General features: G+C 38.9%; 1 protein-coding gene across 4 annotated transcripts in view; it reads left to right on the top strand.

Annotated features, from left to right (window-relative positions):
- Positions 1–7,316: 7,316 nt before the first annotated feature.
- Positions 7,317–13,249, top strand: part of LOC123518620 (fragile X mental retardation syndrome-related protein 1-like) — a 67,747-nt gene continuing 61,814 nt past the window's right edge. For 2 of the 4 annotated variants that reach the window (XM_045279522.1, XM_045279520.1), the window contains exons 1-2: positions 7,317–7,609; positions 8,702–8,793. In XM_045279522.1, coding sequence (XP_045135457.1) covers positions 8,734–8,793 — 60 coding nt within the window. In that variant the 5' untranslated portion in view covers positions 7,317–7,609; positions 8,702–8,733. The remainder of the gene's footprint in view (positions 7,610–8,701; positions 8,794–13,249) is intronic. The other 2 variants (XM_045279523.1, XM_045279521.1) reach the window with 1 other exon arrangement.

The following is a 13,249-nucleotide window of genomic DNA, read 5'->3' as shown; positions in this document are numbered from 1 at the left end:
TATCTGCTAAAATCTACCTACGTTGGATATTCCTCCGTTCTTTTTCATTAAAGTTATTAATCAATCTATCTCTTTTCGTTTAATTTTCATCCAACTATTTGTTGGCCAATTAAATCCATTTCAGACAAGGTATTTTATATTTGATAGAATATATCTTGAAACTTTTATGATTTAGTAATGTTCGTATGCTTTCAAAACGGTTTCGTACTTACTGTACACAACAAACGTTTACCCTACCCTGCTATGTTGACAAAAAACGTTTTGCAAACTAACCTTATGAAGTGCTTACCGTACTCAAGTCATACAAGACCAAGGGCGGGGCAGGAATTTCTTCATATACAAAAAAGAAAATCCTCAAATCTGCAAATATATAATTAATTTAATTAAGGGGTTATAGCTTATTCTTTGCCCAAACTCTTGGATAACAGGATCTATGGGTCTGACATCCCAGCCAGAGCACTCACGATCATGTATCAGACCTCCGCAAAGCTACAGTTACAGCAATTTGCAACCAAACTACTTATTCAACAACCCAAAATACCAGCACTTCCAACCCTGACAACCCACCGCCACAACAAAATTAACAGTATGTTACCGCATAAGCTTGTCTCCATACCACCTCCCACCACCGACCCTTACAGAACAGTACCATTCCTACTACATATTGTCAAATTTATTAATTCGTAGTCAACTTTGTCACATATATTCAGATTCATATTTTTATTTTCACCTTATGAGTACAAAATCCCCAACAATTTCATGTAACGCTTCCTACCTTTATAATTATAATATAATGCTTTTAATGACCTCTATTAAACGCTTTTTTTTTTAACTTAACTGCTGGTCTTGTAACGTTTGAAGTTATGCATATATTCTTGAATTCTTTGTTTTTAATATATGTCTCCTCCAAGTATATTTTCAGCCTCTCAGCTCTCTTGTGCATTAATAAATCGTTGATTATAATTGTTATTATTATTATTATTATTATTATTATTATTATTATTATTATTATCATTATTATTATTATTATCATTATTGTCATCATCATCATCATCATCATCATTATCATTATTATTATTATTATTATTTATTATTATTATTATCATTATTATTATTATTATTATCATTATTACCATTATTATTGTTATTATTATTATTATTATTATTATTATTATTATTATTATTATTATCATCATCATCATCATTATCATGATTATTATCACCATTATTATTATCATTATTATTACATACACACACACACACACACACACATGCCCGGTAGCTCAGTGGTTAGAGCGCTGGCTTCACAAGCCAGAGGACCTGGGTTCGATTCCCCGGCCGGGTGGAGATATTTGGGTGTGTCTCCTTTCACGTGTAGCCCTGTTCACCTAGCAGTGAGTAGGTACGGGATGTAAATCGAGGAGTTGTGACCTTGTTGTCCCGGTGTGTGGAGTGTGCCTGGTCTCAGGCCTATCCGAAGATCGGAAATAATGAGCCCTTCGCTCAGTAACGTCTGGCTGTCTCGTCAGAGACTGCAGCAGATCAAACAATGAAACACGTCAGTTCAGCTGGTACCAGTCACCATACCACACCACAGCACACCACCACCACCGTCACACCACACCACCGCACAATAAAACATACCACACAACACTACACCAGATTACTACCACCACCGCCACACCACACCGCCATTACTATCACACACTATAGCACACCGCACAGCACTACACCACATCCACACCACCACCGCCACACCACACCACTACCATCACACACCATCTCACACCATCACCCCACACCACACCACCAATACCATCACCACACCACCACCACACCACACTACCTGTACACCCACACCACACCACTACCATCACACACCATCCCATATCACCACCACCGCCACACCACACCACCAATACCAACACACACACACACACACACACTTCCCACACTGGCACCAAGCAGCCCTCGTCAAGATGGATAGAGGCTGCTGCGCCATTCACGGCTACGACATCTCCCTGACGCGCCCCAGCCAATCCATGCCCCACGACACACAAACGTGGTCATGCCACTCAAGGCCCCAAGAACTGACCGTTATCATCATAGCGCTATCTCCTCCATGGTGCGAGCTATAAAGTTAAGGTTCTAATCTTAAGTCTCCCTCAATTCCCATACGTACATTTTCAGTATTTATGTACTGCAATTACTAATAAACCGTATTATTACTATTATTATTATTATTATTATTATTATTATTATTAATAATAATAATATTATTATTATTATTATTATTATTATTATTATTATTATTATTATTATTATTATTATTATTATTATTAATAATAATATTATTACACACACACACGCCAGTTCAGCTGGTACTAGTCACCATACCACACCACAATCCCCATACCACCACCGTCACACCACACCAACACACACTATAACATACCACACAACACCACACCGCCAGTACTATCACACACAATAGCACACCACACCGCACCACACCACTTCCACACCACACCACCACCACCATGGCCACACCATGCACTACTACTTACCATCACACACCATCCCACACCACCACACCATCAATACCATCACACTCCATACCACACCACAGTACGTACACCACACCACCACAACCACCACCATCACACATCATAACATACCACACCACACTACACCACACAAGGCCACCACACCCAGTAACCGCACTCAGATCCTTCCCGTCCCGCTCTTGCACCTGCTACCGCACCGACGCCCGCACCCACACCAGCACCTTCTCCACCAACCACTGCCCCTCTCCTGCTCCGTCCAGTAGCCTCTCCACTGCCCTGTTCCAGGCCCGCTCCCGTCCCGCTCTTGCTTCATCCTGCGCCCGCCAAGCTCCACTTCGGTTGTCCCAGCCGCCTACCGTTGCTACGATTCTTTTAATATACTTTCTCAGGTTTGGCATGTATTTTTTGGCGTTTTCGTGACTCCGGGTGTAGGAGGAGGTGGGTAGAAGCAGGTGGATGGGAGAGATGGACTGTGAGAGTGAGGGCGGAGGAGGAGTCACTCACCAAACATGCAAAAAAAAAAAAAAAAAAAAAAAAATCTTGGTATAAGGTTACGAATACTTCTATTTGGCCTTGTTCTTATAACTGATTTGTTATTAGCAAAGTAAAGCAAGTTTCAAGCCACAGTAGAATCGAATCTAGGTGTGTTTTGGTTTAAAGAAAAAATAACATTAAAGTTATTACACAAAATATACTTTTTCTTTTTAATTAGCGCACTTTGGATTGTGTTAGTGCTTGATACAACACTTAAAATATCTGAAAAACATAACCAAGTAATAGTATTCCATAAAATTTAGTCTACTTATTTGTATTTTCAATTTCAAAATTTTAACAGTACCAGTATAGAAAACAAAAATCTGTACTCGTATATGACGAGGAATCTGTGTTTTCTTTATTTGGCTGGAAAGCAAATTTTTTTCGTATTCAGAAATTGTAACATGATGTAGTATGACTGTGCTTTCCTTCTCGACATTATGTTGTGTTTGTGGGCCCGTTAATTTGAATTAAAGGAAGGTGGGGTAAGATGGACCACTTAACAAAGTATTGAATCTAGAAACCATATTTATATAATTTTTGGGGGTTTGTGAGTTTGTGGTGGTGCTTTGGGATGCTATCTTCGAAGTCCACATCCGGATCACGGTTTTTAAAGGAAAACAATGAAGCACAAGAATTTACAAAATAATTATTTTTACTGAGCCCAAAATAAAATTATGAGGTAAGACGGACCCTCAGTGGTCCATCTTACCCCGCAAACTGAATATGAAGAAGCAAATCCTTATTGGCATAAAGCACAAATAAAAACTCTTCTTTGTCATCATCATAATGCTTTCACATTGCCCATGAGCCAAATTTATTGATATAAATCAAACGAAAAAAAAAAAAAACCTGCCTCATCATCATCTATCCTGCACAACTTGATGACATAAATCACACAAAAACCTATTCCTCAGCATCATCATCATCATCATCTATCCCAGCACATTGCTCATGAGCCCAGCTTTTGCAATTAGTACAACAAACTCACCCTTACTCTTTCATGGGGTTCCATCTTACCCCATTAGTAAATATTCAAATGTCGAAATGTTTACCAAAGTATATATGTTTACTATGCCAATTTATGACATATATACATCATATATACACTGATTGGCATATATAGCATCAGTATTAAATCATTATGATAATTATTTCAATATAAAACATGCAAGCAGTGTCTTTCCTTGTGCATATAACATCGGTACTGCATAAAATAAAAAATTTTTCCCTGTGCAGTGGAAGGGAAACTTAGCGTGCCTACTGGCAGTGATGACGTTATTGTTGGGCGACGTGAAGGACATCTAGGAGTTAAATTTTGAAACTTGCCTTTTATGCTTGGATTTAGAATGGGGGTTCCGTCTTACGTCATGGATCCGTCTTTCCCCACCTTCCCCTATATACTGTTCGTTGGACTACGCTTTGTAAACAATCGATCCGGTAACGTTATTATGTTTTAGTTATTAGCTAAAGTATTTGTTGTCTGAAAATGTAGTGCATTCCAGTCTGAGTGCCTTTTTTCTTCTCGAATATTTTAAAATGAATTACCTGCATAAATATTGGGCCACAGAGGCACCTCAGCCGTGCCTTTCCCCCAGGGTCAGCCCACCAATGTTTGTCTACACTCCTTGTGTTTCCAGATCCAGAGAGTGAAGCAAAGCCAGAATCAACCACCAAAATAAATAAATATCCCATTACTGTGTTAACTCTTGGGCCTGTCCATCTCTTGTTCAGTCTGGCTGAACTTCGGGTGGCAAGGCCATACTAGGTAAAGTATAGCCCCGTTCAGACCGCCTGGCGCCCACCATGACCCGGACCAAGACACCTCCCTCATCATCCCCGTCTCTCCCGGTGTCAACTCGTCATTATTTCCTTCAATTCTTACTGTTTCCCGGGTATTTTCTACTGTTTTGAACCTGAAATGCATAATGTGTAGTGATAGGTGGAAAAATAAGTGTGTGATGGAGTAGTAGTAGTAGTAGCAGCAGCAGGAGCAGCAACAGCAACAGCGTTATTATCATTATTATGAGTGTGTATGTCAGTGTGTGTAATTCACCACGGTTATCTGCTGGTCACCCAGCCAGTCTTCCCCATTACGGAGCGAGCTCAGAGCTCATAGACCGATCTTCGGGTAGGACTGAGACCACAACACACTCCACACACCGGGAAAGCGAGGCCACAACCCCTCGAGTTACATCCCGTACCTATTTACTGCTAGGTGAACAGGGGCTACACATTAAGAGGCTTGCCCATTTGCCTCGCCGCGCCGGGACTCGAACCCGGCTCTCTCGATTGTGAGTCGAGCATGTTAACCACTACACTACGCGGTGTGTGTGTGTGTGTGTGTGTGTGTGTGTGTGTGTGTGTGCTGGCTACCTCCTCCTTCTCTTTCTTCCCCTTTCATATCCCACCTCTCCCCTTCACCTCCTTCTCCTCCTTCACCCACGGTCCTGTGAAATTGTTCCGGTAACAGTTGCCGGACGGGGCTGGGGCGATGGCTATATGTTGGGGAGTGTCGGGTTGTTGAGGTGCAGAGGAAACTGTGGTGTGTAGTGGTATGGTATGGTATGGTGTGGTGTAGTGTGGTGTGGTGTGGTGGTGGTGTATGCTATGGTATGATATTGTGTAATGTTAACAGTAGCTACACTGTCACATATTCAACTGTCCTGTGTGTGTGCGTATGTGTGTATGCTCGTGGATGGGCGGCACTTAGCAGAAACTATAGAACTAGTGCTTAAACCTTTAACTACCTCGTGTGTGTGTGTGTGTGTGTGTGTGTGTTCACCCATCTTTATTTAATCAGACATCACCGATAAGTAGCTGCCCCCGCTTTCCGCCTGCTATTGTGACTGACATGTGGTGCCATGTCTGGGGTGCCCCGTGTCAAATTGCATCTGAAAAAGGTGTATTACGAGTGCATAGGCTTATTACTGTGTGTGTGTGTGTGTGTGTGTGTGTGTGTGTGTAGGATTACCATAGTTTTCGACATGCAAACTGGGACAAACAGTCTTTAAATAAATTAGGCATTATTCACAGTATATATATATATATATATATATATATATATATATATATATATATATATATATATATATATATATATATATAATTCTTAGTAAGAAAAGATAGTGCAACGGTATAATACATTGTCTTTGCTTGTGGAATTTGTTTGCATATAAAGAAAATGTCATTTCCTCCTTTTTTTTTATATTCAGTAGTAAGAAAAGATCATTCAATATTTTAAGGACAAATTTACGAACCGTCTGAAAAGCCGGGACAGGGGTTCAAAATTGAAACTGTCTTGTCCCGGGCGGTATGGTAACCCTGCCGTAAATATATAGATAGGTAAATATAGAAATTAAAGAATCAAGACATGGCAGAAATTGCTAACTGTAGATAAAAAAAAAAAAAGGTTTTAATGAGAGAAGAGATCGACAAATGAGAGTGGAAAAAGTTGGATTTTTTTTTCTTTTTTAAGCTATAGATATGATGAATATACGTGTTTAGGACACGTCCACAAACTTGAGTTGAAGATGAAATGGACTCTCTTTATAATATACGTATATTCTACTTGCTTAGTTTTAAAAACTTCATCAATTACTTGTGTAGCTATATACTTAAAAAAAAAAAAAGAAACTTACAAGAATAATTCGGACACAAAACTCAGGAACTTAACCTTCAAGCACATTATTTTAATATCACAACAATTCCTCAGAATGTGGTAGTCATTACGGTATTGCTATACCCAGTGAATCCATCACGATATATGGTGCGTAGTTCCTTGCTATAACAAGATATTTACGGTTGATATGGCATATTTATTTTTGGCCATTAACGGAACATACATGAACACTAATGAATGAGACGGATTGCTGGAAGAATAATTGGCATGGATTATATAAAGATAAGTACTTATCATAAATAAAAATGTAGAGTGTATGAACTTATGAAGTACTAAATGACCAACACTGCCAATCACAGGCTTCCCTTGTGCCAAGTCGCGAGTCTTGACCAGAACGTGTATTACCTACTCGTTATGACGTACGAGCTCACGTTTGCAGTAGATTATGATTTGTTAATATATAAAAAAACATGAGTTAAGTGTTATACTAATTATATGATAATGATAATACAAATATTGCAATAACTTCTATAGATACTCTCCCTTTACTGTTGATGCCGCGTTGTGATTGGCCAAGGGGTGGTGAAAGCTCTCTTCTGATTGGTTCAAGAAGCGGCCGGGCTGCGAGGCGTGTTCAGCAGTGAGAACCATCAAAACACCACGTATTTTTTCACTGTAGAGATGAAAATAAAGGCACAACGCTACCGAAAACGGCAGTAGACGGTAGAGGAAGATAAGGACTTCTAATAACTGCAGGTGTGACAACCGGACGAAACAACATTAGCGAGAAATAAGAGAATAGCGGCTCTCTCAGCACTCCCCAGCCGGTGGCAAGATGGACGAGCTCGGGGTGGAGGTTCTTGGGCCTCATGGAGCTTATTACAAGGTATTTTCACCCGTTTCCGCCTTTGCTTTCCTCTCTATCATCTTGTCTTTTAGTTCTCTGACGCTTTTCATTCATATTGGGGGCGTGGCGAATAGGGCGCCGTGGTATGTACAAGTTGTGTGGCTTCAGAACATGTATTTTAGTATTATTCCTCACTGTAACTTTAATTTATGCTTCTAGAACACTCCCTCATGACATCTCGTTACTGCCTAGGTGCTTATGTGGTTGGTTTCGCCTTATGGCAGTGGTAGCGTGCAGTTTTAGTGAGAGGTTTGTGCCATGCAGGAAAGGAAGCCACTTGATTAGTCGCTATTTAAGGATCATTTCAACTGATGCACAGCAAGATTGAACATGCAGGGGTGTGGCTTTGCGCCTTAACTACGGAACTCTACCTTGCCTTCTGGATTAACTTTGGCCTGTAATGGTATATTCAAAGGAGTCCGGGATTAGTCTTGGAGCGAGATTTGTTGGGCTCTGAAAGCTTTGGGGAGGAGAAAATTTTTTTTATCAGGCTGTATGTAATTAGGTCTGCATTTGAGGTGAATTTTAAGGTGCAAATACTTCAAGGTTGTGTCTCTACATAGGGCTGTCTGATAGCAGTGTTTGAATGGTATTGTAATGCAAGGAATCAAATGAGACTAACCAAAATTTCGGTCATCCTTGGTTAGGTTGTGACAGTTTGGCATTGTTTTCTTTCACACTGTCACTTTTGATCACCTTGAGATTAAGTAAAAGAATTTGGGGTTCTAGCCTTGTATCATGACCAGCCACCAGGATTTCCTTAACTAGAGTGGCTTGCCAGTGTATATAGATATGATTTACCTGCCCATAACAGTTATTGGATGATTTCACCTTATCTATAGTGCAATTGTATTGGTTAATGATAAATATTGTGTAGCATTTGATATTTTGGATAATAGTTAAGTTATATATAGAAAGATATGAATCCTGACTATTTTGTTATGCAAAGGGGAAATGAGGTGCCACAAACATTGAAATTCCATGAAAGCGTGTTGCTTGAATGACTGTGTTTTGGTTAAATTTGTAGTTTCAACATAATTTCTCTTTTCCTCATGACGAACAATCCTGGAGGCTGGTGGCAAGGCAGGGAGGGTGGTTAGGTGATGACCTCAACAAAATTATACAAAAACTCTGGATTTCCAAGCTTGCTGTTCATTGCAAAGGTAAAAAAAATATTGGGGATTACATATTAGATCTGTGTTTAGTTGCCTAACCTTAAATGCTATTTACAAATTTTGGATATAATATATAATCAGATAGATTACTTCTTCCAATTTTAAGTTCACCTGTAAGTTATCACTTATAGGTGAACATATCGTCTTCTGTGATGACTATTGAGTAAATGTGGTTGTGGTCCTCAGTGGATGATTTTCTAATTTTTTAATTGATTAATTTGTTTATTTTTGCAAATGGGGAGTTTTCAGAACTAGTGGTTGTCACCAGGTGGCAGCATGTACGCATCCTGTTCGCTTCCACAGGGGTAATATAGAACATACCTGCAGTGTCATTCTATAAACACAGAGATGCAATAATTCGTTATAATATATTTTTCTACATAATTCTTTCTCAGTAATAACACAAGCAAAATCAAACCCTCTCTACGAACAAAATGTACATAAGTTGATTTTCTTGTGAACTGGCATTGAGATTTGTTTGGTCATCTCCACATTTCTCAAAGAGTACCCCCTTGATTGGAAGTGTATTAATCCAGTCGACAGTAAACATGAAAACATGTCTGTGTCACTTAAAACTCCAAACCACACAGATTAACTTACTAGTACTATATGGAAATTTTTTTTTTAATTAAGAATAGGCAACTCGAGTACCCTGGCGAGAGTGTTGCTGTCTAACCCAACCAGGGCTGGCCACCTTTTTAACTTAACAAACACATTGTTGGACAAATAGTTAATTCCTGCTGTAATGTCCATGTCACTGTGCCATGAGGAGGAAGAAAACTACTCATATTTCTCTCTCCTCACTCTACAGCTATCCAGTGATATGCTTAGTCTTTCCTCGATTGTTTTGCCACATCTTGATCTTCATGAAAGAGATGCTAAAATTCCCACAAAAATAACTTTACCCATATATCACAATGTTACTGAGTAAGCTGGGTTATGCCATATAGGACAGTCAAAGGTACCTATTTCATAATCCAAATTAATAGATTTTAGACTTGAAGTATGCTGCATTTAAGATATTGATAGCAAAATTACAAGGTAATCACAAAAAAATAGGGACACGTAGCAGCGGTGACATCTGGTGGAATGTTCCGAAAACTCCCCATTTTTACATCTTTAACTTCTATACAGGTAACTCTCAATTTATGCGATAGATGCGTTCCAAGAGACATCGTGTATATCAAAATTCGACTAAAACAAAACATGTAATTCTCATAAGAAACAATAGATAATAGGGGGGATGCGGGATGTGGTCCAAAAGATTTATACAAAATACCCTATTGATTTGGCAAAATTAACATGTTTTTATTATTTACCATTCTGAATACTAGAAGTGTATTCAAAGTAAAGGGAAAAGCAAGAAATAATAAGAGAAAGCAAAAAATAATAAGAGAAAACCACAAAACAAAGAATATGTAAACAAAACACTCACTGCGTCACTGCCTTCACCACTCACACCACAATCAGTCACCATCTTCCTCTGAGCTTTACCACTTTATCAAAAATCCACTTATCAAAAATAACCCCACATGCAGAAGATGAAGGATGTTTTGGGGTCATCTTGGTGAATTGTAGGCAGATTGAAGAGATTCCGTCTGTACTCGGTGGTGGCAAACTGCAAATGAGGCACAAGAAGAGTGGGAGCTGGATCCAAGAAACTTTAACAACGTCAGAGCAACCTCCTGCCACGAAATGGCATTGTTTTGTAATGCATAAAGTGAAATCTTACATGGAATACCAAAAAATAAAGCAGAGATGAGATTGGCCACTGACGAGGCGGAGACTCGCGGCGACTCGGCCACTTCTTCTTGTGACGCTTTTAGCTTACGTGTTGCTTTCACCACGTTATTTATGTTTCCACTCCTCTATTGTCTGCTGTAATGGATATCATATCTTAGTATTCATATATGCTCATGCCATGAGGATAACCTCTGATGTATTTCATCAATAATTCACTATAACTCAATGCCACGGAGTTGAGGTTATCCTTATGGTATGAGCGTATATGAATACTAAGATATGATATCCATTATAGCAGGCAATAGAGGAGTGGAAACATAAATATCGTGGTGAAAACAGGGTCACAAGAAGATGAAGAAGTGGCTGAATCACTGCGAGTCTCCTCCTCGTCTGTGGCCGATCTCATCTCTGCTTTATTTTTTGGTTTTCCATGTAAGATTTCACTTTATGCATTACAAAACAATCCTTTCTTGGGGGCAAGGTTTATAAAAAGGTAATAGAAATGTTGTTTTGTGAACATAAATGCATATATAAGACAGTAACACCACCTTCAGAGGTGGTGTTCCCAGCAACATGAGAGCAACCTGATAGCAACCTCGTTACCGTCCCTCCAAGCATTTATGGATGCCATTTCGCGGCAGGAGGTTGCTCTGACGTTGTCAAAGTTTCTTGGATCCAGCTACTGGCAGCCAATGAGTACTTTTAATCGGGCTACCAACCTCCACCTGCCAACAGTAATGAATCTTTGTGGATGCTATTTTATGAAGGTTGGTATGTGAGCAGGAGGTTGCTATGGAGGTTGTCTGTACCAACATAGACAATAACGGCCAGCTACGGAACTCTCTGGCGCGCAGTTTGAAATTGCGTCTGGTGCTCAGTTTGAAAATGCGGTTGGGCCAAATTTGTATAAGCAAACCAGTCGCGCAAATTAAATTAATTATAATATTTTTTCAATCGCGTTATAACAAAAATGCGTAAATCAGACACACGTAAATCGAGTTGCCTATATTTGCTTATCTATAAATATATATTTTCCACAGGGTTACCATATGTTCCGGGCAGGACAGTCCCAATTTGAACCCCTATCCTGGCATGCTAGATTCTTTGTAAATTTGTCCTGATAATATTGCATCATCTTTTCGTACTACTCTGAAGAAAAGGAGTCAAATGACATTTTCTCTCAGTATAAACGATCTCCATAAGCAAAGATATTGTAAATTATACTGTTGCATTATCTTTTTCCCAATAAAAATGAAATCAATTTACAGTATAGTACCTACACATAGCAGTCTATATTGTGAATATGACCACATAATTAAAGACTCCCAGTTTGCGTGCAGAAAATTATGGTAACCCTACACACACACACACACACACACACACACACACACACACACACACACACACACACACACACACACACACACACACACACACACACACAGAGTAATAAGCCTATGCACTTGTAAAACACTTTTTTCCTGAGGCAAGATGTAGGACTGTACTTTTTGGCTAAGAATCAAACAATGCAAACTATTCTTTATTTTCAGATGTTGAATGATGATGTGCTCTTTTTTTCCATGATTTGCATGAGTCCCACTTCCATGCCATAAGGGAAAAAAAAAGTGACAAAGTGGCTGAAAGATCTAGCTTTTTGATTGGCCAGGTAGCTCCTCAGATATGAATTGAATTGAAAACTGTTGGAATCATATGAAGGAGTACCTTGTAATATGTGACACATCTACAGTACCTCAGCTTATTGACAAAATCAGGAAAATGTCGACCACTGTTATAGGCATTGATTATTTTGAGAAACCTTATGATTTTATACCTAAGAGACTCATGATAGTTAATAAGAAGGGTCAGATGATTTAATACTTATACTGTTGGCTTTCAAAAATATGGCAACTTCAGGATCTGAGGACTGCCTGATTTTCAAAAAATCTGGATTGTTTTATTTATGTGTATGGAAGATTACGGCCAACAGCCCGACACGTGTAGGCTGCACGAGGCAAGGTTTGTTTGAGTTTGGGAAAACTGATGATACCATTTCCGACAGTTATTTATAATGATAACTTAATGCATTAAAGAGGGAAATCATTTACTCATTGTTAGTGATATTTTTTGTTTGATTTTATAATGTAATAAGAACAGTTTGGGATCATGTATGATTATAGAATACAAGGGATGGTATTCTGCATTATTTTAATGATCGTCTGTAGTCTGGAAGTTTCATTGGTCCAGCAAGCTGGTCTAGAAGTTGCCGGATATAGAAGGTTCAACCTGTATATGCTGTATATATTTAACAGAAATGGAGTACTGGTATAGTGCTTTAAAAGAAGAGAATTTAACTCTAAATGAAAAACAAATGAACTGCACAAGATGTTTGTGTTTTGCACCTCTTTTCTTTGCCGAATCTATTATTGGACTATACCGTAGTAAATGAATGATTAAATGAGAACAAATGCATGTTAGCTGTTGCAAGCAGGACCAAACACATGATTTTGTAGTACAGCATCATCACAACAGTCCCTTTAGAAAACAATGGCAAGCCAACGTGGTAAATTTAAAAAGGCACTTTGACAGTCATGCTGGAAAATGGATGGTTCCGGAATATCGATTTTTAATAGTCATCTATATATGAGCATTTTTATATTTTATTGTCTTGTTCACTTTTTCATGTGTGGGCCATAGATGTGGG

This window comes from Portunus trituberculatus, chromosome 44, assembly GCF_017591435.1.
Source record: "Portunus trituberculatus isolate SZX2019 chromosome 44, ASM1759143v1, whole genome shotgun sequence".
Taxonomy (NCBI): domain Eukaryota; kingdom Metazoa; phylum Arthropoda; class Malacostraca; order Decapoda; family Portunidae; genus Portunus; species Portunus trituberculatus.
This window is presented reverse-complemented; position numbering and strand designations above follow the sequence as displayed.